The sequence below is a fragment of the Leuresthes tenuis genome, unplaced genomic scaffold, assembly GCF_036924035.1.
Source record: "Leuresthes tenuis unplaced genomic scaffold, fLeuTen1.0.hap1 SCAF_21, whole genome shotgun sequence".
NCBI lineage: Eukaryota > Metazoa > Chordata > Actinopteri > Atheriniformes > Atherinopsidae > Leuresthes > Leuresthes tenuis.
Genome location: NW_027325375.1, coordinates 317,316 through 343,727, shown reverse-complemented (window position 1 = coordinate 343,727; position 26,412 = coordinate 317,316). Strand labels below are relative to the sequence as shown.

General features: G+C 40.5%; 1 protein-coding gene across 1 annotated transcript; it reads right to left on the bottom strand.

Moving 5' to 3' along the window:
* Positions 1 to 14: 14 nt before the first annotated feature.
* Positions 15 to 26,401, bottom strand: LOC140280282 (uncharacterized). Its single transcript, XM_072375586.1, has 13 exons — positions 24,442 to 26,401; positions 23,017 to 23,751; positions 19,275 to 22,842; positions 18,179 to 18,428; positions 14,965 to 17,215; positions 14,056 to 14,790; positions 13,181 to 13,881; positions 12,657 to 13,054; positions 10,605 to 11,819; positions 7,848 to 10,091; positions 7,268 to 7,517; positions 3,563 to 6,820; positions 15 to 3,436 (listed from the first exon to the last, which is right to left on the bottom strand). The coding sequence occupies exons 1-13, from the start codon at positions 26,344 to 26,346 to the stop codon at positions 469 to 471; spliced, it is 20,478 nt and encodes a 6,825-aa protein (XP_072231687.1). The 5' UTR covers positions 26,347 to 26,401; the 3' UTR covers positions 15 to 468.
* Between the last annotated feature and the right edge of the window lie 11 nt (positions 26,402 to 26,412).

The following is a 26,412-nucleotide window of genomic DNA, read 5'->3' as shown; positions in this document are numbered from 1 at the left end:
ATTTAAAACAGAGCTGTTCTTGTACTTTTTCACATTTATCTCTCATTTCAGCTTCTTAAACAACTAGAACATCACAATAAGCATGACTAAATGTTTTCAAAGAGAGAAAAATGAGCAACATTAACAATACTCAACCTCACGAGCTCAGTTTGGAGAAACTTAAGCTTCATTGTGGAATAACTTTCTCATTGTCTGGGTTTTATGTTTCATACTGTAAGACTGTAAAAAGAATCTTAGTCCTAAACAAGAAAACCTTCAAAACCTGCAAACTTTAAAGCATGAAGCATACACAAAACAAGACATTTAGATATTTGGAGAAGGAAGTACAGAGCATGTAATTAGTTAGGTTTTGTAATTGTTAGATGTTGAGCTCTTCAGGCATCTGCTGCAAACAGAACATTTGCATATCATGGGATACACTAAAAATGTTCAAATGTGTTAAATAAAACAGCGAAATTAACGGAGCTCTCATTCTTCTGTACAACAGGCACAACAACGGCAGCAACAGCGCCAGCAGTGACGCCGCACCTGACGGAGGAGTCCGCTCGCCCTCTCTGGGGCTGCTTCAGAGGTGTCTCTTACTTGTTCTTCACTGTCTCTGCTGAAAGCTGGTTGGGGAGTCTGAGCTTTCTGATTAGCTGTCAGTGTTTGTACAACTTTTTCCTTCATGTGAAGAGTCTGGAGCTCACTGAGCATTTGGACTTTAAGCTGCTGCAGCTCGACGTATTTCTCATTGACCAATTTGCAGTCTCCATCCAATTTACTCTGAGTGACTGTATGCTGAGTTTGTGCTTGGGTGCTCATCAAAGCCTTTTCTTTTTGGAACAAGGTTTTCTGAATGAAACTATTCACCACTTTCAGTTTTCTCTCACAAGTGATTTTCATTTCCTGACCCCTGTGCTTCATTTGATTGATCTCCTTGCGTTCCATCCTGGTCTCCTTCCAGATCCTTCGTAAGTAATCCCTTTTCTCCTGATTTCTGAGGTCATATTGCTGCCCTGACAGCTCGAGTAGAGATGCATCCTGACTCTGTATATTTCCCTGTTGTTCACCCTTTCGTAGAGAATCTTCCACCTTGACTTTTAAAGATCTGCTTTTACTTATCAGACAATCCTCGACTTCGCCAGCTGAAAACTTCAGAACATCCATCTCACATTGGAGTTTGTTTACTTCCTGTTTGACTCCCTCATGCTGATGAAAGCATTCAGTTTGAGATGCTTTGTCACATTTCTGTGTGGAAAAATATTCAACTTCTTCCTGGATCAACCTGCACTGACTAAAAATCTCTTTTGTGTGCCAATAAAATTCAAAATTGTTTTCAAATGTAGATATCAGCTGGATTATGTCTTTAATTTTTTGCTCTAAATTGTGCAATTTTTCTCCAAAACACTCATTAGTCATTTGATTCAACCATTTCAATTTAACTATGAAGTTTTCAAATGATTCGACTCGACTGCTGAGCTGTTCCTCACCGACGGTCAGTTTAAGACTTTTGTGAGGATGGACTGTCTGATCACTTGGAAATATTCCTCTCTCAATGTTTGTAAGTTGAGAAATTGGCAGAATTTCCTTATTTGTTGGATCGTGGAAAGATGTTTCAATAAGTTGTAATTCAGACTTGGTTATTTCTGCTTTAAGTTCACCCAGATCTTGTTTTCCCAGGTCAACCCATTGCTTCCTTTTATTTTCCATGGCTTCTCTCTGGGTGATGGTGTCTGACACAATAGTTTTTAGGGCTTCCTTTTCTCTCTCTAACATCTCAGTGTAAGAGGCCATGTTTTCCTTCTCTTGGTTAAAGGCTGCAAGCTTTTGCTCCAACAGAGTGCACATCTTTCCAGCATTGTCGCTGTTTTGTTGCAGTCGGACCATTTTCTCTTTGATATCTTGACTCATTCTTTCTTTGAGTTGTTGGAGTTTCATTCTCAGAGTCTGTGTTGACTCGATTTCATTCAAGAGTCGCTGTTCTCTTGTATTCAGCTCAGATCGTTCCTCTTCCAGTCTTTGCTTCTCGCTTAAAATCAGATGTCTTTCTTTGTCATTTTCCATCTTCATCTGATTAAGCTGCTCTTTTTCTCCACGGATGTTGTTCATTGCGGCTTCAACCTTTTCTTTGCTCATCTTTATTTGACCGTCCAACTCTTCTCGCTCTTCCTGAACTTTTTTCAATTTTTGGTTGAGATCTTCTGTCATTCTTTTCAATTCTATGTCTTTGCTTTCTCTTTCTTTTTGCTGAGAGACAATCACATCAACAACACCTTCAAGTCTGCCTCTTTGAGTCTGGAACTGAAGGATGAGATCTTTGAGTTTACTTTTCTCTCTGATTATCTCATCAAACAGACTGCTAGCGTCTTCTCTCTTCTTTTGTAATTCAGACTTGGTTATTTCCAACTGCTCCTTTTGCTCTTTCATACCTTCCTTTGCTTGTCGTAATATGTCAGATTGTTTCTGGATGTCCGACCTCATCCGCTCCAAGTCCAGTTTCTCTGTGTTCATCACCTCAGTCATTCTGTCCATACGCTGTCTGTACTGTTTCTCCTCTGCTTTAAGTTCACCCAGATCTTGTTTTCCCAAGTCAACCCATTGCTTCCGTTTATTTTCCATGGCTTCTCTCCAGGTGATGGTGTCTGACGCAATAGTTTTTAGGGCTTCCTTTTCTCTCTCTAACATCTCAGTGTAAGAGGCCATGTTTTCCTTCTCTTGGTTAAAGGCTGCAAGCTTTTGCTCCAACAGAGCGCACATCTTTCCAGCATTGTCGCTGTTTTGTTGCAGTCGGACCATTTTCTCTTTGATATCTTCCCTCATTCTTTCTTTGAGTTGTTGGAGTTTCATTCTTAGAGTCTGTGTTGACTCGATTTCATTCAAGAGTCGCTGTTCTCTTGTATTCAGCTCAGATCGTTCCTCTTCCAGTCTTTGCTTCTCGCTTAAAATCAGATGTCTTTCTTTGTCATTCTCCATCTTCATCTGATTAAGCTGCTCTTTTTCTCCACGGATGTTGTTCATTGCGGCTTCAACCTTTTCTTTTCTCATCTTTATTTGACCGTCCAACTCTTCTCGCTCTTCCTGAACTTTTTTCAATTTTTGGTCTAGATCTTCTGTCATTCTTTTCAATTCTTTGTCTTTGCTTTCTCTTTCTTTTTGCTGAGAGACAATCACATCAACAACACCTTCAAGTCTGCCTCTTTGAGTCTGGAACTGAAGGATGAGATCTTTGAGTTTACTTTTCTCTCTGATTATCCCATCAAACAGACTGCTAGCGTCTTCTCTCTTCTTTTGTAACTCAGACTTGGTTATTTCCAACTGCTCCTTTTGCTCTTTCATACCTTCCTTTGCTTGTCGTAATATGTCAGATTGTTTCTGGATGTCCGACCTCATCCGCTCCAAGTCCAGTTTCTCTGTATTCAGCTCAGATCGTTCCTCTTCCAGTCTTTGCTTCTCGCTTAAAATCAGATGTCTTTCTTTGTCATTTTCCATCTTCATCTGATTAAGCTGCTCTTTTTCTCCACGGATGTTGTTCATTGTGGCTTCAACCTTTTCTTTGCTCATCTTTATTTGACCGTCCAACTCTTCTCGCTCTTCCTGAACTTTTTTCAATTTTTGGTTGAGATCTTCTGTCATTCTTTTCAATTCTTTGTCTTTGCTTTCTCTTTCTTTTTGCTGAGAGACAATCACATCAACAACACCTTCAAGTCTGCCTCTTTGAGTCTGGAACTGAAGGATGACATCTTTGAGTTTACTTTTCTCTCTGATTATCCCATCAAACAGACTGCTAGCGTCTTCTCTCTTCTTTTGTAATTCAGACTTGGTTATTTCCAACTGCTCCTTTTGCTCTTTCATACCTTTCTTTGCTTGTCGTAATATGTCAGATTGTTTCTGGATGTCCGACCTCATCCGCTCCAAGTCCAGTTTCTCTGTGTTCATCACCTCAGTCATTCTGTCCATACGCTGTCTGTACTGTTTCTCCTCTGCTTTAAGTTCACCCAGATCTTGTTTTCCCAAGTCAACCCATTGCTTCCTTTTATTTTCCATGGCTTCTCTCCAGGTGATGGTGTCTGACACAATAGTTTTTAGGGCTTCCTTTTCTCTCTCTAACATCTCAGTGTAAGAGGCCATGTTTTCCTTCTCTTGGTTAAAGGCTGCAAGATTTTGCTCCAACAGAGCGCACATCTTTCCAGCATTGTCGCTGTTTTGTTGCAGTCGGACCATTTTCTCTTTGATATCTTGACTCATTCTTTCTTTGAGTTGTTGGAGTTTCATTCTTAGAGTCTGTGTTGACTCGATTTCATTCAAGAGTCGCTGTTCTCTTGTATTCAGCTCAGATCGTTCCTCTTCCAGTCTTTGCTTCTCGCTTAAAATCAGATGTCTTTCTTTGTCATTTTCCATCTTCATCTGATTAAGCTGCTCTTTTTCTCCACGGATGTTGTTCATTGCAGCTTCAACCTTTTCTTTGCTCATCTTTATTTGACCGTCCAACTCTTCTCGCTCTTCCTGAACTTTTTTCAATTTTTGGTCTAGATCTTCTGTCATTCTTTTCACTTCTTTGTCTTTGCTTTCTCTTTCTTTTTGCTGAGAGACAATCACATCAACAACACCTTCCAGTCTGCCTCTTTGAGTCTGGAACTGAAGGATGAGATCTTTGAGTTTACTTTTCTCTCTGATTATCCCATCAAACAGACTGCTAGTGTCTTCTCTCTTCTTTTGTAACTCAGACTTGGTTATTTCCAACTGCTCCTTTTGCTCTTTCATACCTTCCTTTGCTTGTCGTAATATGTCAGATTGTTTCTGGATGTCCGAGCTCATCCGCTCCAAGTCCAGTTTCTCTGTTTTCAGCTCAGATCGTTCCTCTTCCAGTCTTTGCTTCTCGCTTAAAATCAGATGTCTTTCTTTGTCATTTTCCATCTTCATCTCATTAAGCTGCTCTTTTTCTCCACGGATGTTGTTCATTGCGGCTTCAACCTTTTCTTTGGTCATGTTGGTCATCTTTATTTGACCATCCAACTCTTCTCGCTCTTCCTGAACTTTTTTCAATTTTTGGTCTAGATCTTCTGTCATTCTTTTCACTTCTTTGTCTTTGCTTTCTCTTTCTTTTTGCTGAGAGACAATCACATCAACAACACCTTCAAGTCTGCCTCTTTGAGTCTGGAACTGAAGGATGAGATCTTTGAGTTTACTTTTCTCTCTGATTATCCCATTAAACAGACTGCTAGCGTCTTCTCTCTTCTTTTGTAACTCAGACTTGGTTATTTCCAACTGCTCCTTTAGCTCTTTCATACCTTCCTTTGCTTGTCGTAATATGTCAGATTGTTTCTGGATGTCCGACCTCATCCGCTCCAAGTCCAGTTTCTCTGTGTTCATCACCTCAGTCATTCTGTCCATACGCTGTCTGTACTGGTTCTCCTCTGCTTTAAGTTCACCCAGATCTTGTTTTCCCAAGTCAACCCATTGCTTCCTTTTATTTTCCATGGCTTCTCTCCAGGTGATGGTGTCTGACACAATAGTTTTTAGGGCTTCCTTTTCTCTCTCTAACATCTCAGTGTAAGAGGCCATGTTTTCCTTCTCTTGGTTAAAGGCTGCAAGCTTTTGCTCCAACAGAGCGCACATCTTTCCAGTATTGTCGCTGTTTTGTTGGAGTCGGACCATTTTCTCTTTGATATCTTCGCTCATTCTTTCTTTGAGTTGTTGGAGTTTCATTCTTAGAGTCTGTGTTGACTCTATTTCATTCAAGAGTCGCTGTTCTCTTGTATTCAGCTCAGATCGTTCCTCTTCCAGTCTTTGCTTCTCGCTTAAAATCAGATGTCTTTCTTTGTCATTTTCCATCTTAATCTGATTAAGCTGCTCTTTTTCTCCACGGATGTTGTTCATTGCGGCTTCAACCTTTTCTTTGGTCATGTTGCTCATCTTTATTTGACCGTCCAACTCTTCTCGCTCTTCCTGAACTTTTTTCAATTTTTGGTCTAGATCTTCTGTCATTCTTTTCACTTCTTTGTCTTTGCTTTCTCTTTCTTTTTGCTGAGAGACAATCACATCAACAACACCTTCAAGTCTGCCTCTTTGAGTCTGGAACTGAAGGATGAGATCTTTGAGTTTACTTTTCTCTCTGATTATCCCATCAAACAGACTGCTAGCGTCTTCTCTCTTCTTTTGTAATTCAGACTTGGTTATTTCCAACTGCTCCTTTTGCTCTTTCATACCTTTCTTTGCTTGTCGTAATATGTCAGATTGTTTCTGGATGTCCGACCTCATCCGCTCCAAGTCCAGTTTCTCTGTGTTCAGCTCAGATCGTTCCTCTTCCAGTCTTTGCTTCTCGCTTAAAATCAGATGTCTTTCTTTGTCATTTTCCATCTTCATCTGATTAAGCTGCTCTTTTTCTCCACGGATGTTGTTCATTGCGGCTTCAACCTTTTCTTTGCTCATCTTTATTTGACCGTCCAACTCTTCTCGCTCTTCCTGAACTTTTTTCAATTTTTGGTCTAGATCTTCTGTCATTCTTTTCAATTCTTTGTCTTTGCTTTCTCTTTCTTTTTGCTGAGAGACAATCACATCAACAACACCTTCAAGTCTGCCTCTTTGAGTCTGGAACTGAAGGATGAGATCTTTGAGTTTACTTTTCTCTCTGATTATCCCATCAAATAGACTGCTAGTGTCTTCTCTCTTCTTTTGTAATTCAGACTTGGTTATTTCCAACTGCTCCTTTTGCTCTTTCATACCTTCCTTTGCTTGTCGTAATATGCCAGATTGTTTCTGGATGTCCGACCTCATCCGCTCCAAGTCCAGTTTCTCTGGATTCAGCTCAGATCGTTCCTCTTCCAGTCTTTGCTTCTCGCTTAAAATCAGATGTCTTTCTTTGTCATTTTCCATCTTCATCTGATTAAGCTGCTCTTTTTCTCCACGGATGTTGTTCATTGCGGCTTCAACCTTTTCTTTGCTCATCTTTATTTGACCGTCCAACTCTTCTCGCTCTTGCTGAACTTTTTTCAATTTTTGGTCGAGATCTTCTGTCATTCTTTTCAATTCTTTGTCTTTGCTTTCTCTTTCTTTTTGCTGAGAGACAATCACATCAACAACACCTTCAAGTCTGCCTCTTTGAGTCTGGAACTGAAGGATGAGATCTTTGAGTTTACTTTTCTCTCTGATTATCCCATCAAACAGACTGCTAGTGTCTTCTCTCTTCTTTTGTAATTCAGACTTGGTTATTTCCAACTGCTCCTTTTGCTCTTTCATACCTTCCTTTGCTTGTCGTAATATGTCAGATTGTTTCTGGATGTCCGACCTCATCCGCTCCAAGTCCAGTTTCTCTGTGTTCATCACCTCAGTCATTCTGTCCATACGCTGTCTGTACTGTTTCTCCTCTGCTTTAAGTTCACCCAGATCTTGTTTTCCCAAGTCAACCCATTGCTTCCTTTTATTTTCCATGGCTTCTCTCCAGGTGATGGTGTCTGACACAATAGTTTTTAGGGCTTCCTTTTCTCTCTCTAACATCTCAGTGTAAGAGGCCATGTTTTCCTTCTCTTGGTTAAAGGCTGCAAGATTTTGCTCCAACAGAGCGCACATCTTTCCAGCATTGTCGCTGTTTTGTTGCAGTCGGACCATTTTCTCTTTGATATCTTGACTCATTCTTTCTTTGAGTTGTTGGAGTTTCATTCTTAGAGTCTGTGTTGACTCGATTTCATTCAAGAGTCGCTGTTCTCTTGTATTCAGCTCAGATCGTTCCTCTTCCAGTCTTTGCTTCTCGCTTAAAATCAGATGTCTTTCTTTGTCATTTTCCATCTTCATCTGATTAAGCTGCTCTTTTTCTCCACGGATGTTGTTCATTGCAGCTTCAACCTTTTCTTTGCTCATCTTTATTTGACCGTCCAACTCTTCTCGCTCTTCCTGAACTTTTTTCAATTTTTGGTCGAGATCTTCTGTCATTCTTTTCAATTCTTTGTCTTTGCTTTCTCTTTCTTTTTGCTGAGAGACAATCACATCAACAACACCTTCAAGTCTGCCTCTTTGAGTCTGGAACTGAAGGATGAGATCTTTGAGTTTACTTTTCTCTCTGATTATCCCATCAAACAGACTGCTAGCGTCTTCTCTCTTCTTTTGTAACTCAGACTTGGTTATTTCCAACTGCTCCTTTTGCTCTTTCATACCTTCCTTTGCTTGTCGTAATATGTCAGATTGTTTCTGGATGTCCGTCCTCATCCGCTCCAAGTCCAGTTTCTCTGTATTCAGCTCAGATCGTTCCTCTTCCAGTCTTTGCTTCTCGCTTAAAATCAGATGTCTTTCTTTGTCATTTTCCATCTTAATCTGATTAAGCTGCTCTTTTTCTCCACGGATGTTGTTCATTGCGGCTTCAACCTTTTCTTTGGTCATGTTGCTCATCTTTATTTGACCGTCCAACTCTTCTCGCTCTTCCTGAACTTTTTTCAATTTTTGGTCGAGATCTTCTGTCATTCTTTTCACTTCTTTGTCTTTGCTTTCTCTTTCTTTTTGCTGAGAGACAATCACATCAACAACACCTTCAAGTCTGCCTCTTTGAGTCTGGAACTGAAGGATGAGATCTTTGAGTTTACTTTTCTCTCTGATTATCCCATCAAACAGACTGCTAGCGTCTTCTCTCTTCTTTTGTAATTCAGACTTGGTTATTTCCAACTGCTCCTTTTGCTCTTTCATACCTTTCTTTGCTTGTCGTAATATGTCAGATTGTTTCTGGATGTCCGACCTCATCCGCTCCAAGTCCAGTTTCTCTGTATTCAGCTCAGATCGTTCCTCTTCCAGTCTTTGCTTCTCGCTTAAAATCAGATGTCTTTCTTTGTCATTTTCCATCTTCATCTGATTAAGCTGCTCTTTTTCTCCACGGATGTTATTCATTGCGGCTTCAACCTTTTCTTTGCTCATCTTTATTTGACCGTCCAACTCTTCTCGCTCTTCCTGAACTTTTTTCAATTTTTGGTCTAAATCTTCTGTCATTCTTTTCAATTCTTTGTCTTTGCTTTCTCTTTCTTTTTGCTGAGAGACAATCACATCAACAACACCTTCAAGTCTGCCTCTTTGAGTCTGGAACTGAAGGATGAGATCTTTGAGTTTACTTTTCTCTCTGATTATCCCATCAAACAGACTGCTAGCGTCTTCTCTCTTCTTTTGTAACTCAGACTTGGTTATTTCCAACTGCTCCTTTTGCTCTTTCATACCTTCCTTTGCTTGTCGTAATATGTCAGATTGTTTCTGGATGTCCGTCCTCATCCGCTCCAAGTCCAGTTTCTCTGTATTCAGCTCAGATCGTTCCTCTTCCAGTCTTTGCTTCTCGCTTAAAATCAGATGTCTTTCTTTGTCATTTTCCATCTTCATCTGATTAAGCTGCTCTTTTTCTCCACGGATGTTGGTCATTGTGGCTTCAACCTTTTCTTTGGTCATGTTGGTCATCTTTATTTGACCGTCCAACTCTTCTCGCTCTTCCTGAACTTTTTTCAATTTTTGGTTTAGATCTTCTGTCATTCTTTTCACTTCTTTGTCTTTGCTTTCTCTTTCTTTTTGCTGAGAGACAATCACATCAACAACACCTTCAAGTCTGCCTCTTTGAGTCTGGAACTGAAGGATGAGATCTTTGAGTTTACTTTTCTCTCTGATTATCCCATCAAACAGACTGCTAGCGTCTTCTCTCTTCTTTTGTAACTCAGACTTGGTTATTTCCAACTGCTCCTTTTGCTCTTTCATACCTTCCTTTGCTTGTCGTAATATGTCAGATTGTTTCTGGATGTCCGACCTCATCCGCTCCAAGTCCAGTTTCTCTGTGTTCATCACCTCAGTCATTCTGTCCATACGCTGTCTGTACTGTTTGTCCTCTGCTTTAAGTTCACCCAGATCTTGTTTTCCCAAGTCAACCCATTGCTTCCTTTTATTTTCCATGGCTTCTCTCCGGGTGATGGTGTCTGACACAATAGTTTTTAGGGCTTCCTTTTCTCTCTCTAACATCTCAGTGTAAGAGGCCATGTTTTCCTTCTCTTGGTTAAAGGCTGCAAGCTTTTGCTCCAACAGAGCGCACATCTTTCCAGCATTGTCGCTGTTTTGTTGCAGTCGGACCATTTTCTCTTTGATATTTTCACTCATTCTTTCTTTGAGTTGTTGGAGTTTCATTCTTAGAGTCTGTGTTGACTCGATTTCATTCCAGAGTCGCTGTTCTCTTGTATTCAGCTCAGATCGTTCCTCTTCCAGTCTTTGCTTCTCGCTTAAAATCAGATGTCTTTCTTTGTCATTTTCCATCTTCATCTGATTAAGCTGCTCTTTTTCTCCACGGATGTTGTTCATTGCGGCTTCAACCTTTTTTTTGCTCATCTTTATTTGACCGTCCAGCTCTTCTCGCTCTTCCTGAACTTTTTTCCATTTTTGGTCGAGATCTTCTGTCATTCTTTTCAATTCTTTGTCTTTGCTTTCTCTTTCTTTTTGCTGAGAGACAATCACATCAACAACACCTTCAAGTCTGCCTCTTTGAGTCTGGAACTGAAGGATGAGATCTTTGAGTTTACTTTTCTCTCTGATTATCCCATCAAACAGACTGCTAGCGTCTTCTCTCTTCTTTTGTAATTCAGACTTGGTTATTTCCAACTGCTCCTTTTGCTCTTTCATACCTTCCTTTGCTTGTCGTAATATGTCAGATTGTTTCTGGATGTCCGACCTCATCCGCTCCAAGTCCAGTTTCTCTGTGTTCATCACCTCAGTCATTCTGTCCATACGCTGTCTGTACTGTTTCTCCTCTGCTTTAAGTTCACCCAGATCTTGTTTTCCCAAGTCAACCCATTGCTTCCGTTTATTTTCCATGGCTTCTCTCCGGGTGATGGTGTCTGACACAATAGTTTTTAGGGCTTCCTTTTCTCTCTCTAACATCTCAGTGTAAGAGGCCATGTTTTCCTTCTCTTGGTTAAAGGCTGCAAGCTTTTGCTCCAACAGAGCGCACATCTTTCCAGCATTGTCGCTGTTTTGTTGCAGTCGGACCATTTTCTCTTTGATATCTTCCCTCATTCTTTCTTTGAGTTGTTGGAGTTTCATTCTTAGAGTCTGTGTTGACTCGATTTCATTCAAGAGTCGCTGTTCTCTTGTATTCAGCTCAGATCGTTCCTCTTCCAGTCTTTGCTTCTCGCTTAAAATCAGATGTCTTTCTTTGTCATTCTCCATCTTCATCTGATTAAGCTGCTCTTTTTCTCCACGGATGTTGTTCATTGCGGCTTCAACCTTTTCTTTTCTCATCTTTATTTGACCGTCCAACTCTTCTCGCTCTTCCTGAACTTTTTTCAATTTTTGATCTAGATCTTCTGTCATTCTTTTCAATTCTTTGTCTTTGCTTTCTCTTTCTTTTTGCTGAGAGACAATCACATCAACAACACCTTCAAGTCTGCCTCTTTGAGTCTGGAACTGAAGGATGAGATCTTTGAGTTTACTTTTCTCTCTGATTATCCCATCAAACAGACTGCTAGCGTCGTCTCTCTTCTTTTGTAACTCAGACTTGGTTATTTCCAACTGCTCCTTTTGCTCTTTCATACCTTCCTTTGCTTGTCGTAATATGTCAGATTGTTTCTGGATGTCCGACCTCATCCGCTCCAAGTCCAGTTTCTCTGTATTCAGCTCAGATCGTTCCTCTTCCAGTCTTTGCTTCTCGCTTAAAATCAGATGCCTTTCTTTGTCATTTTCCATCTTCATCTGATTAAGCTGCTCTTTTTCTCCACGGATGTTGTTCATTGCGGCTTCAACCTTTTCTTTGCTCATCTTTATTTGACCGTCCAACTCTTCTCGCTCTTCCTGAACTTTTTTCAATTTTTGGTTGAGATCTTCTGTCATTCTTTTCAATTCTATGTCTTTGCTTTCTCTTTCTTTTTGCTGAGAGACAATCACATCAACAACACCTTCAAGTCTGCCTCTTTGAGTCTGGAACTGAAGGATGACATCTTTGAGTTTACTTTTCTCTCTGATTATCTCATCAAACAGACTGCTAGCGTCTTCTCTCTTCTTTTGTAATTCAGACTTGGTTATTTCCAACTGCTCCTTTTGCTCTTTCATACCTTCCTTTGCTTGTCGTAATATGTCAGATTGTTTCTGGATGTCCGACCTCATCCGCTCCAAGTCCAGTTTCTCTGTGTTCATCACCTCAGTCATTCTGTCCATACGCTGTCTGTACTGTTTCTCCTCTGCTTTAAGTTCACCCAGATCTTGTTTTCCCAAGTCAACCCATTGCTTCTTTTTATTTTCCATGGCTTCTCTCCGGGTGATGGTGTCTGACGCAATAGTTTTTAGGGCTTCCTTTTCTCTCTCTAACATCTCAGTGTAAGAGGCCATGTTTTCCTTCTCTTGGTTAAAGGCTGCAAGCTTTTGCTCCAACAGAGCGCACATCTTTCCAGCATTGTCGCTGTTTTGTTGCAGTCGGACCATTTTCTCTTTGATATCTTCCCTCATTCTTTCTTTGAGTTGTTGGAGTTTCATTCTTAGAGTCTGTGTTGACTCGATTTCATTCAAGAGTCGCTGTTCTCTTGTATTCAGCTCAGATCGTTCCTCTTCCAGTCTTTGCTTCTCGCTTAAAATCAGATGTCTTTCTTTGTCATTCTCCATCTTCATCTGATTAAGCTGCTCTTTTTCTCCACGGATGTTGTTCATTGCGGCTTCAACCTTTTCTTTTCTCATCTTTATTTGACCGTCCAACTCTTCTCGCTCTTCCTGAACTTTTTTCAATTTTTGGTCTAGATCTTCTGTCATTCTTTTCAATTCTTTGTCTTTGCTTTCTCTTTCTTTTTGCTGAGAGACAATCACATCAACAACACCTTCAAGTCTGCCTCTTTGAGTCTGGAACTGAAGGATGAGATCTTTGAGTTTACTTTTCTCTCTGATTATCCCATCAAACAGACTGCTAGCGTCTTCTCTCTTCTTTTGTAACTCAGACTTGGTTATTTCCAACTGCTCCTTTTGCTCTTTCATACCTTCCTTTGCTTGTCGTAATATGTCAGATTGTTTCTGGATGTCCGACCTCATCCGCTCCAAGTCCAGTTTCTCTGTATTCAGCTCAGATCGTTCCTCTTCCAGTCTTTGCTTCTCGCTTAAAATCAGATGTCTTTCTTTGTCATTTTCCATCTTCATCTGATTAAGCTGCTCTTTTTCTCCACGGATGTTGTTCATTGTGGCTTCAACCTTTTCTTTGCTCATCTTTATTTGACCGTCCAACTCTTCTCGCTCTTCCTGAACTTTTTTCAATTTTTGGTTGAGATCTTCTGTCATTCTTTTCAATTCTTTGTCTTTGCTTTCTCTTTCTTTTTGCTGAGAGACAATCACATCAACAACACCTTCAAGTCTGCCTCTTTGAGTCTGGAACTGAAGGATGACATCTTTGAGTTTACTTTTCTCTCTGATTATCCCATCAAACAGACTGCTAGCGTCTTCTCTCTTCTTTTGTAATTCAGACTTGGTTATTTCCAACTGCTCCTTTTGCTCTTTCATACCTTTCTTTGCTTGTCGTAATATGTCAGATTGTTTCTGGATGTCCGACCTCATCCGCTCCAAGTCCAGTTTCTCTGTGTTCATCACCTCAGTCATTCTGTCCATACGCTGTCTGTACTGTTTCTCCTCTGCTTTAAGTTCACCCAGATCTTGTTTTCCCAAGTCAACCCATTGCTTCCTTTTATTTTCCATTGCTTCTCTCCAGGTGATGGTGTCTGACACAATAGTCTTTAGGGCTTCCTTTTCTCTCTCTAACATCTCAGTGTAAGAGGCCATGTTTTCCTTCTCTTGGTTAAAGGCTGCAAGCTTTTGCTCCAACAGAGCGCACATCTTTCCAGCATTGTCGCTGTTTTGTTGCAGTCGGACCATTTTCTCTTTGATATCTTGACTCATTCTTTCTTTGAGTTGTTGGAGTTTCATTCTTAGAGTCTGTGTTGACTCGATTTCATTCAAGAGTCGCTGTTCTCTTGTATTCAGCTCAGATCGTTCCTCTTCCAGTCTTTGCTTCTCGCTTAAAATCAGATGTCTTTCTTTGTCATTTTCCATCTTCATCTGATTAAGCTGCTCTTTTTCTCCACGGATGTTGTTCATTGTGGCTTCAACCTTTTCTTTGCTCATCTTTATTTGACCGTCCAACTCTTCTCGCTCTTCCTGAACTTTTTTCAATTTTTGATCTAGATCTTCTGTCATTCTTTTCAATTCTTTGTCTTTGCTTTCTCTTTCTTTTTGCTGAGAGACAATCACATCAACAACACCTTCAAGTCTGCCTCTTTGAGTCTGGAACTGAAGGATGAGATCTTTGAGTTTACTTTTCTCTCTGATTATCCCATCAAACAGACTGCTAGCGTCTTCTCTCTTCTTTTGTAACTCAGACTTGGTTATTTCCAACTGCTCCTTTTGCTCTTTCATACCTTCCTTTGCTTGTCGTAATATGTCAGATTGTTTCTGGATGTCCGACCTCATCCGCTCCAAGTCCAGTTTCTCTGTGTTCATCACCTCAGTCATTCTGTCCATACGCTGTCTGTACTGTTTCTCCTCTGCTTTAAGTTCACCCAGATCTTGTTTTCCCAGGTCAACCCATTGCTTCCTTTTATTTTCCATGGCTTCTCTCTGGGTGATGGTGTCTGACACAATAGTTTTTAGGGCTTCCTTTTCTCTCTCTAACATCTCAGTGTAAGAGGCCATGTTTTCCTTCTCTTGGTTAAAGGCTGCAAGCTTTTGCTCCAACAGAGTGCACATCTTTCCAGCATTGTCGCTGTTTTGTTGCAGTCGGACCATTTTCTCTTTGATATCTTGACTCATTCTTTCTTTGAGTTGTTGGAGTTTCATTCTTAGAGTCTGTGTTGACTCGATTTCATTCAAGAGTCGCTGTTCTCTTGTATTCAGCTCAGATCGTTCCTCTTCCAGTCTTTGCTTCTCGCTTAAAATCAGATGTCTTTCTTTGTCATTTTCCATCTTCATCTGATTAAGCTGCTCTTTTTCTCCACGGATGTTGTTCATTGTGGCTTCAACCTTTTCTTTGCTCTTCTTTATTTGACCGTCCAACTCTTCTCGCTCTTCCTGAACTTTTTTCAATTTTTGGTCTAGATCTTTTGTCATTCTTTTCAATTCTTTGTCTTTGCTTTCTCTTTCTTTTTTCTGAGAGACAATCACATCAACAACACCTTCAAGTCTGCCTCTTTGAGTCTGGAACTGAAGGATGAGATCTTTGAGTTTACTTTTCTCTCTGATTATCCCATCAAACAGACTGCTAGCGTCTTCTCTCTTCTTTTGTAATTCAGACTTGGTTATTTCCAACTGCTCCTTTGTCTCTTTCATACCTTTCTTTGCTTGTCGTAATATGTCAGATTGTTTCTGGATGTCCGACCTCATCCGCTCCAAGTCCAGTTTCTCTGTGTTCATCACCTCAGTCATTCTGTCCATACGCTGTCTGTACTGTTTCTCCTCTGCTTTAAGTTCACCCAGATCTTGTTTTCCCAAGTCAACCCATTGCTTCCTTTTATTTTCCATGGCTTCTCTCCAGGTGATGGTGTCTGACACAATAGTTTTTAGGGCTTCCTTTTCTCTCTCTAACATCTCAGTGTAAGAGGCCATGTTTTCCTTCTCTTGGTTAAAGGCTGCAAGATTTTGCTCCAACAGAGCGCACATCTTTCCAGCATTGTCGCTGTTTTGTTGCAGTCGGACCATTTTCTCTTTGATATCTTGACTCATTCTTTCTTTGAGTTGTTGGAGTTTCATTCTTAGAGTCTGTGTTGACTCGATTTCATTCAAGAGTCGCTGTTCTCTTGTATTCAGCTCAGATCGTTCCTCTTCCAGTCTTTGCTTCTCGCTTAAAATCAGATGTCTTTCTTTGTCATTTTCCATCTTCATCTGATTAAGTTGCTCTTTTTCTCCACGGATGTTGTTCATTGCAGCTTCAACCTTTTCTTTGCTCATCTTTATTTGACCGTCCAACTCTTCTCGCTCTTCCTGAACTTTTTTCAATTTTTGGTCTAGATCTTCTGTCATTCTTTTCACTTCTTTGTCTTTGCTTTCTCTTTCTTTTTGCTGAGAGACAATCACATCAACAACACCTTCAAGTCTGCCTCTTTGAGTCTGGAACTGAAGGATGAGATCTTTGAGTTTACTTTTCTCTCTGATTATCCCATTAAACAGACTGCTAGCGTCTTCTCTCTTCTTTTGTAACTCAGACTTGGTTATTTCCAACTGCTCCTTTTGCTCTTTCATACCTTCCTTTGCTTGTCGTAATATGTCAGATTGTTTCTGGATGTCCGACCTCATCCGCTCCAAGTCCAGTTTCTCTGTGTTCATCACCTCAGTCATTCTGTCCATACGCTGTCTGTACTGTTTCTCCTCTGCTTTAAGTTCACCCAGATCTTGTTTTCCCAAGTCAACCCATTGCTTCCTTTTATTTTCCATGGCTTCTCTCCAGGTGATGGTGTCTGACACAATAGTTTTTAGGGCTTCCTTTTCTCTCTCTAACATCTCAGTGTAAGAGGCCATGTTTTCCTTCTCTTGGTTAAAGGCTGCAAGCTTTTGCTCCAACAGAGCGCACATCTTTCCAGTATTGTCGCTGTTTTGTTGGAGTCGGACCATTTTCTCTTTGATATCTTCGCTCATTCTTTCTTTGAGTTGTTGGAGTTTCATTCTTAGAGTCTGTGTTGACTCTATTTCATTCAAGAGTCGCTGTTCTCTTGTATTCAGCTCAGATCGTTCCTCTTCCAGTCTTTGCTTCTCGCTTAAAATCAGATGTCTTTCTTTGTCATTTTCCATCTTAATCTGATTAAGCTGCTCTTTTTCTCCACGGATGTTGTTCATTGTGGCTTCAACCTTTTCTTTGGTCATGTTGCTCATCTTTATTTGACCGTCCAACTCTTCTCGCTCTTCCTGAACTTTTTTCAATTTTTGGTCTAGATCTTCTGTCATTCTTTTCACTTCTTTGTCTTTGCTTTCTCTTTCTTTTTGCTGAGAGACAATCACATCAACAACACCTTCAAGTCTGCCTCTTTGAGTCTGGAACTGAAGGATGAGATCTTTGAGTTTACTTTTCTCTCTGATTATCCCATCAAACAGACTGCTAGCGTCTTCTCTCTTCTTTTGTAATTCAGACTTGGTTATTTCCAACTGCTCCTTTTGCTCTTTCATACCTTTCTTTGCTTGTCGTAATATGTCAGATTGTTTCTGGATGTCCGACCTCATCCGCTCCAAGTCCAGTTTCTCTGTGTTCAGCTCAGATCGTTCCTCTTCCAGTCTTTGCTTCTCGCTTAAAATCAGATGTCTTTCTTTGTCATTTTCCATCTTCATCTGATTAAGCTGCTCTTTTTCTCCACGGATGTTGTTCATTGCGGCTTCAACCTTTTCTTTGCTCATCTTTATTTGACCGTCCAACTCTTCTCGCTCTTCCTGAACTTTTTTCAATTTTTGGTCTAGATCTTCTGTCATTCTTTTCAATTCTTTGTCTTTGCTTTCTCTTTCTTTTTGCTGAGAGACAATCACATCAACAACACCTTCAAGTCTGCCTCTTTGAGTCTGGAACTGAAGGATGAGATCTTTGAGTTTACTTTTCTCTCTGATTATCCCATCAAACAGACTGCTAGCGTCTTCTCTCTTCTTTTGTAATTCAGACTTGGTTATTTCCAACTGCTCCTTTTGCTCTTTCATACCTTCCTTTGCTTGTCGTAATATGTCAGATTGTTTCTGGATGTCCGACCTCATCCGCTCCAAGTCCAGTTTCTCTGGATTCAGCTCAGATCGTTCCTCTTCCAGTCTTTGCTTCTCGCTTAAAATCAGATGTCTTTCTTTGTCATTTTCCATCTTCATCTGATTAAGCTGCTCTTTTTCTCCACGGATGTTGTTCATTGCGGCTTCAACCTTTTCTTTGCTCATCTTTATTTGACCGTCCAACTCTTCTCGCTCTTGCTGAACTTTTTTCAATTTTTGGTCGAGATCTTCTGTCATTCTTTTCAATTCTTTGTCTTTGCTTTCTCTTTCTTTTTGCTGAGAGACAATCAGATCAACAACACCTTCAAGTCTGCCTCTTTGAGTCTGGAACTGAAGGATGAGATCTTTGAGTTTACTTTTCTCTCTGATTATCCCATCAAACAGACTGCTAGTGTCTTCTCTCTTCTTTTGTAATTCAGACTTGGTTATTTCCAACTGCTCCTTTTGCTCTTTCATACCTTCCTTTGCTTGTCGTAATATGTCAGATTGTTTCTGGATGTCCGACCTCATCCGCTCCAAGTCCAGTTTCTCTGTGTTCATCACCTCAGTCATTCTGTCCATACGCTGTCTGTACTGTTTCTCCTCTGCTTTAAGTTCACCCAGATCTTGTTTTCCCAAGTCAACCCATTGCTTCCTTTTATTTTCCATGGCTTCTCTCCAGGTGATGGTGTCTGACACAATAGTTTTTAGGGCTTCCTTTTCTCTCTCTAACATCTCAGTGTAAGAGGCCATGTTTTCCTTCTCTTGGTTAAAGGCTGCAAGATTTTGCTCCAACAGAGCGCACATCTTTCCAGCATTGTCGCTGTTTTGTTGCAGTCGGACCATTTTCTCTTTGATATCTTGACTCATTCTTTCTTTGAGTTGTTGGAGTTTCATTCTTAGAGTCTGTGTTGACTCGATTTCATTCAAGAGTCGCTGTTCTCTTGTATTCAGCTCAGATCGTTCCTCTTCCAGTCTTTGCTTCTCGCTTAAAATCAGATGTCTTTCTTTGTCATTTTCCATCTTCATCTGATTAAGCTGCTCTTTTTCTCCACGGATGTTGTTCATTGCAGCTTCAACCTTTTCTTTGCTCATCTTTATTTGACCGTCCAACTCTTCTCGCTCTTCCTGAACTTTTTTCAATTTTTGGTCGAGATCTTCTGTCATTCTTTTCAATTCTTTGTCTTTGCTTTCTCTTTCTTTTTGCTGAGAGACAATCACATCAACAACACCTTCAAGTCTGCCTCTTTGAGTCTGGAACTGAAGGATGAGATCTTTGAGTTTACTTTTCTCTCTGATTATCCCATCAAACAGACTGCTAGCGTCTTCTCTCTTCTTTTGTAACTCAGACTTGGTTATTTCCAACTGCTCCTTTTGCTCTTTCATACCTTCCTTTGCTTGTCGTAATATGTCAGATTGTTTCTGGATGTCCGTCCTCATCCGCTCCAAGTCCAGTTTCTCTGTATTCAGCTCAGATCGTTCCTCTTCCAGTCTTTGCTTCTCGCTTAAAATCAGATGTCTTTCTTTGTCATTTTCCATCTTCATCTGATTAAGCTGCTCTTTTTCTCCACGGATGTTGTTCATTGCAGCTTCAACCTTTTCTTTGCTCATCTTTATTTGACCGTCCAACTCTTCTCGCTCTTCCTGAACTTTTTTCAATTTTTGGTCGAGATCTTCTGTCATTCTTTTCACTTCTTTGTCTTTGCTTTCTCTTTCTTTTTGCTGAGAGACAATCACATCAACAACACCTTCAAGTCTGCCTCTTTGAGTCTGGAACTGAAGGATGAGATCTTTGAGTTTACTTTTCTCTCTGATTATCCCATCAAACAGACTGCTAGTGTCTTCTCTCTTCTTTTGTAACTCAGACTTGGTTATTTCCAACTGCTCCTTTAGCTCTTTCATACCTTCCTTTGCTTGTTCTAATATGTCAGATTGTTTCTGGATGTCCGACCTCATCCGCTCCAAGTCCAGTTTCTCTGTATTCAGCTCAGATCGTTCCTCTTCCAGTCTTTGCTTCTCGCTTAAAATCAGATGTCTTTCTTTGTCATTTTCCATCTTCATCTGATTAAGCTGCTCTTTTTCTCCACGGATGTTGTTCATTGTGGCTTCAACCTTTTCTTTGCTCATCTTTATTTGACCGTCCAACTCTTCTCGCTCTTCCTGAACTTTATTCAATTTCTCTTCTAGATCTTCTGTCATTCTTTTCAATTCTTTGTCTTTGCTTTCTCTTTCTTTTTGCTGAGAGACAATCACATCAACAACACCTTCAAGTCTGCCTCTTTGAGTCTGGAACTGAAGGATGACATCTTTGAGTTTACTTTTCTCTCTGATTATCCCATCAAACAGACTGCTAGCGTCTTCTCTCTTCTTTTGTAATTCAGACTTGGTTATTTCCAACTGCTCCTTTTGCTCTTTCATACCTTCCTTTGCTTGTCGTAATATGTCAGATTGTTTCTGGATGTCCGACCTCATCCACTCCAAGTCCAGTTTCTCTGTGTCCATCACCTCAGTCATTCTGTCCATACGCTGTCTGTACTGTTTCTCCTCTGCTTTAAGTTCACCCAGATCTTGTTTTCTCAAGTCAACCCATTGTTTCCTTTTAATTTCCATGGCTTCTCTCCAGGTGATGGTGTCTGACACAATAGTTTTTAGGGCTTCCTTTTCTCTCTCTAACATCTCAGTGTAAGAGGCCATGTTTTCCTTCTCTTGGTTAAAGGCTGCAAGCTTTTGCTCCAACAGAGCGCACATCTTTCCAGCATTGTCGCTGTTTTGTTGCAGTCGGACCATTTTCTCTTTGATACCTTGACTCATTCTTTCTTTCAGTTGTTGGAGTTTCATTCTTAGAGTCTGTGTTGACTCGATTTCATTCAAGAGTCGCTGTTCTCTTGTATTCAGCTCAGATCGTTCCTCTTCCAGTCTTTGCTTCTCGCTTAAAATCAGATGCCTTTCTTTGTTATTTTCCATCTTCATCTGATTAAGCTGCTCTTTTTCTCCACGGATGTTGTTCATTGCGGCTTCAACCTTTTCTTTGCTCATCTTTATTTGACCGTCCAGCTCTTCTCGCTCTTCCTGAACTTTTTTCAATTTTTGGTCGAGATCTTCTGTCATTCTTTTCAATTCTTTGTCTTTGCTTTCTCTTTCTTTTTGCTGAGAGACAATCACATCAACAACACCTTCAAGTCTGCCTCTTTGAGTCTGGAACTGAAGGATGAGATCTTTGAGTTTACTTTTCTCTCTGATTATCCCATCAAACAGACTGCTAGCGTCTTCTCTCTTCTTTTGTAACTCAGACTTGGTTATTTCCAACTGCTCCTTTTGCTCTTTCATACCTTTCTTTGCTTGTCGTAATATGTCAGATTGTTTCTGGATGTCCGACCTCATCCGCTCCAAGTCCAGTTTCTCTGTGTTCATCACCTCAGTCATTCTGTCCATACGCTGTCTGTACTGTTTCTCCTCTGCTTTAAGTTCACCCAGATCTTGTTTTCCCAAGTCAACCCATTGCTTCCTTTTATTTTCCATGGCTTCTCTCCAGGTGATGGTGTCTGACACAATAGTTTTTAGGGCTTCCTTTTTTCTCTCTAACATCTCAGTGTAAGAGGCCATGTTTTCCTTCTCTTCGTTAAAGACTGCAAGCTTTTGCTCCAACAGATTGCACATCTTTCCAGCATTGTCGCTGTTTTGTTGCAGTCGGACCATTTTCTCTTTGATATCTTCACTCATTCTTTCTTTAAGGTGTTGGAGTTTCATTCTCAGAGTCTGTGTTGACTCGATTTCATTGAAGAGTCGCTGTTCTCTTGTATTCAGCTCAGATCGTTCCTCTTCCAGTCTTTGCTTCTCGCTTAAAATCAGATGTCTTTCTTTGTCATTTTCCATCTTCATCTGATTAAGCTGCTCTTTTTCTCCATGGATGTTGTTCATTGCGGCTTCAACCTTTTCTTTGGTCATGTTGCTCATCTTTATTTGACCGTCCAACTCTTCTCGCTCTTCCTGAACTTTTTTCAATTTTTGGTCTAGATCTTCTGTCATTCTTTTCAATTCTTTGTCTTTGCTTTCTCTTTCTTTTTGCTGAGAGACAATCACATCAACAACACCTTCAAGTCTGCCTCTTTGAGTCTGGAACTGAAGGATGACATCTTTGAGTTTACTTTTCTCTCTGATTATCCCATCAAACAGACTGCTAGCGTCTTCTCTCTTCTTTTGTAATTCAGACTTGGTTATTTCCAACTGCTCCTTTTGCTCTTTCATACCTTCCTTTGCTTGTCGTAATATGTCAGATTGTTTCTGGATGTCCGACCTCATCCGCTCCAAGTCCAGTTTCTCTGTATTCAGCTCAGATCGTTCCTCTTCCAGTCTTTGCTTCTCGCTTAAAATCAGATGTCTTTCTTTGTCATTTTCCATCTTCATCTGATTAAGCTGCTCTTTTTCTCCACGGATGTTGTTCATTGCGGCTTCAACCTTTTCTTTGCTCATCTTTATTTGACCGTCCAACTCTTCTCGCTCTTCCTGAACTTTTTTCAATTTTTGGTCTAGATCTTTTGTCATTCTTTTCAATTCTTTGTCTTTGCTTTCTCTTTCTTTTTTCTGAGAGACAATCACATCAACAACACCTTCAAGTCTGCCTCTTTGAGTCTGGAACTGAAGGATGACATCTTTGAGTTTACTTTTCTCTCTGATTATCCCATCAAACAGACTGCTAGCGTCTTCTCTCTTCTTTTGTAACTCAGACTTGGTTATTTCCAACTGCTCCTTTTGCTCTTTCATACCTTCCTTTGCTTGTCGTAATATGTCAGATTGTTTCTGGATGTCCGACCTCATCCGCTCCAAGTCCAGTTTCTCTGTGTTCATCACCTCAGTCATTCTGTCCATACGCTGTCTGTACTGTTTCTCCTCTGCTTTAAGTTCACCCAGATCTTGTTTTCCCAAGTCAACCCATTGCTTCCTTTTATTTTCCATGGCTTCTCTCCAGGTGATGGTGTCTGACACAATAGTTTTTAGGGCTTCCTTTTCTCTCTCTAACATCTCAGTGTAAGAGGCCATGTTTTCCTTCTCTTGGTTAAAGGCTGCAAGCTTTTGCTCCAACAGAGCGCACATCTTTCCAGCATTGTCGCTGTTTTGTTGCAGTCGGACCATTTTCTCTTTGATATCTTGACTCATTCTTTCTTTGAGTTGTTGGAGTTTCATTCTTAGAGTCTGTGTTGACTCGATTTCATTCAAGAGTCGCTGTTCTCTTGTATTCAGCTCAGATCGTTCCTCTTCCAGTCTTTGCTTCTCGCTTAAAATCAGATGTCTTTCTTTGTCATTTTCCATCTTCATCTGATTAAGCTGCTCTTTTTCTCCACGGATGTTGTTCATTGCGGCTTCAACCTTTTCTTTGCTCATCTTTATTTGACCGTCCAACTCTTCTCGCTCTTCCTGAACTTTTTTCAATTTTTGGTCTAGATCTTCTGTCATTCTTTTCAATTCTTTGTCTTTGCTTTCTCTTTCTTTTTGCTGAGAGACAATCACATCAACAACACATTCAAGTCTGCCTCTTTGAGTCTGGAACTGAAGGATGAGATCTTTGAGTTTACTTTTCTCTCTGATTATCCCATCAAACAGACTGCTAGCGTCGTCTCTCTTCTTTTGTAACTCAGACTTGGTTATTTCCAACTGCTCCTTTTGCTCTTTCATACCTTCCTTTGCTTGTCGTAATATGTCAGATTGTTTCTGGATGTCCGACCTCATCCGCTCCAAGTCCAGTTTCTCTGTGTTCATCACCTCAGTCATTCTGTCCATACGCTGTCTGTACTGTTTCTCCTCTGCTTTAAGTTCACCCAGATCTTGTTTTCCCAGGTCAACCCATTGCTTCCGTTTATTTTCCATGGCTTCTCTCCGGGTGATGGTGTCTGACACAATAGTTTTTAGGGCTTCCTTTTCTCTCTCTAACATCTCAGTGTAAGAGGCCATGTTTTCCTTCTCTTGGTTAAAGGCTGCAAGCTTTTGCTCCAACAGAGCGCACATCTTTCCAGCATTGTCGCTGTTTTGTTGCAGTCGGACCATTTTCTCTTTGATATCTTGACTCATTCTTTCTTTGAGTTGTTGGAGTTTCATTCTTAGAGTCTGTGTTGACTCGATTTCATTCAAGAGTCGCTGTTCTCTTGTATTCAGCTCAGATCGTTCCTCTTCCAGTCTTTGCTTCTCGCTTAAAATCAGATGTCTTTCTTTGTCATTTTCCATCTTCATCTGATTAAGCTGCTCTTTTTCTCCACGGATGTTGTTCATTGCGGCTTCAACCTTTTCTTTGCTCATCTTTATTTGACCGTCCAACTCTTCTCGCTCTTCCTGAACTTTTTTCAATTTTTGGTCGAGATCTTCTGTCATTCTTTTCAATTCTTTGTCTTTGCTTTCTCTTTCTTTTTGCTGAGAGACAATCACATCAACAACACCTTCAAGTCTGCCTCTTTGAGTCTGGAACTGAAGGATGAGATCTTTGAGTTTACTTTTCTCTCTGATTATCCCATCAAACAGACTGCTAGCGTCGTCTCTCTTCTTTTGTAACTCAGACTTGGTTATTTCCAACTGCTCCTTTTGCTCTTTCATACCTTCCTTTGCTTGTCGTAATATGTCAGATTGTTTCTGGATGTCCGACCTCATCCGCTCCAAGTCCAGTTTCTCTGTGTTCAGCTCAGATCGTTCCTCTTCCAGTCTTTGCTTCTCGCTTAAAATCAGATGTCTTTCTTTGTCATTTTCCATCTTCATCTGATTAAGCTGCTCTTTTTCTCCACGGATGTTGTTCATTGCGGCTTCAACCTTTTCTTTGCTCATCTTTATTTGACCGTCCAACTCTTCTCGCTCTTCCTGAACTTTTTTCAATTTTTGGTCGAGATCTTCTGTCATCCTTTTCAATTCTTTGTCTTTGCTTTCTCTTTCTTTTTGCTGAGAGACAATCACATCAACAACACCTTCAAGTCTGCCTCTTTGAGTCTGGAACTGAAGGATGAGATCTTTGAGTTTACTTTTCTCTCTGATTATCCCATCAAACAGACTGCTAGCGTCTTCTCTCTTCTTTTGTAACTCAGACTTGGTTATTTCCAACTGCTCCTTTAGCTCTTTCATACCTTCCTTTGCTTGTCGTAATATGTCAGATTGTTTCTGGATGTCCGACCTCATCCGCTCCAAGTCCAGTTTCTCTGTGTTCATCACCTCAGTCATTCTGTCCATACGCTGTCTGTACTGTTTCTCCTCTGCTTTAAGTTCACCCAGATCTTGTTTTCCCAAGTCAACCCATTGCTTCCTTTTATTTTCCATGGCTTCTCTCCAGGTGATGGTGTCTGACACAATAGTTTTTAGGGCTTCCTTTTCTCTCTCTAACATCTCAGTGTAAGAGGCCATGTTTTCCTTCTCTTGGTTAAAGGCTGCAAGCTTTTGCTCCAACAGAGTGCACATCTTTCCAGCATTGTCGCTGTTTTGTTGCAGTCGGACCATTTTCTCTTTGATATCTTGACTCATTCTTTCTTTGAGTTGTTGGAGTTTCATTCTTAGAGTCTGTGTTGACTCGATTTCATTCAAGAGTCGCTGTTCTCTTGTATTCAGCTCAGATCGTTCCTCTTCCAGTCTTTGCTTCTCGCTTAAAATCAGATGTCTTTCTTTGTCATTTTCCATCTTCATCTGATTAAGCTGCTCTTTTTCTCCACGGATGTTGTTCATTGCGGCTTCAACCTTTTCTTTGCTCATCTTTATTTGACCGTCCAGCTCTTCTCGCTCTTCCTGAACTTTTTTCAATTTTTGGTCGAGATCTTCTGTCATCCTTTTCAATTCTTTGTCTTTGCTTTCTCTTTCTTTTTGCTGCGAGACAATCACATCAACAACACCTTCAAGTCTGCCTCTTTGAGTCTGGAACTGAAGGATGACATCTTTGAGTTTACTTTTCTCTCTGATTATCCCATCAAACAGACTGCTAGCGTCTTCTCTCTTCTTTTGCAATTCAGACTTGGTTATTTCCAACTGCTCCTTTTGCTCTTTCATACCTTCCTTTGCTTGTCGTAATATGTCAGATTGTTTCTGGATGTCCGACCTCATCCGCTCCAAGTCCAGTTTCTCTGTGTTCATCACCTCAATCATTGTGTCCATACGCTGTCTGTACTGTTTCTCCTCTGCTTTAAGTTCACCCAGATCTTGTTTTCCCAAGTCAACCCATTGCTTCCTTTTATTTTCCATGGCTTCTCTCCAGGTGATGGTGTCTGACACAATAGTTTTTAGGGCTTCCTTTTCTCTCTCTAACATCTCAGTGTAAGAGGCCATGTTTTCCTTCTCTTGGTTAAAGGCTGCAAGCTTTTGCTCCAACAGAGCGCACATCTTTCCAGCATTGTCGCTGTTTTGTTGCAGTCGGACCATTTTCTCTTTGATATCTTCACTCATTCTTTCTTTAAGTTGTTGGAGTTTCATTCTCAGAGTCTGTGTTGACTCGATTTCATTCAAGAGTCGCTGTTCTCTTGTATTCAGCTCAGATCGTTCCTCTTCCAGTCTTTGCTTCTCGCTTAAAATCAGATGTCTTTCTTTGTCATTTTCCATCTTCATCTCATTAAGCTGCTCTTTTTCTCCACGGATGTTGTTCATTGTGGCTTCAACCTTTTCTTTGCTCATCTTTATTTGACCGTCCAACTCTTCTCGCTCTTCCTGAACTTTTTTCAATTTCTGATCTAGATCTTCTGTCATTCTTTTCAATTCTTTGTCTTTGCTTTCTCTTTCTTTTTGCTGAGAGACAATCACATCAACAACACC

Bases quoted from the DNA above. Each gene is read 5' to 3' on its own strand.
- LOC140280282 (XM_072375586.1), bottom strand. From the start codon at position 26,346: ATGACAGAAGATCTAGATCAGAAATTGAAAAAAGTTCAGGAAGAGCGA. The intron at 22,843-23,016 runs GTTGAAGCCGCA...GAGTCAACACAG, and splicing joins TAAAGATGAGCAAAGAAAAG to ACTCTAAGAATGAAACTCCA. The intron at 10,092-10,604 runs GTATGAAAGAGC...AACAACTCAAAG, and splicing joins ATTACGACAAGCAAAGGAAG to AAAGAATGAGTGAAAATATC.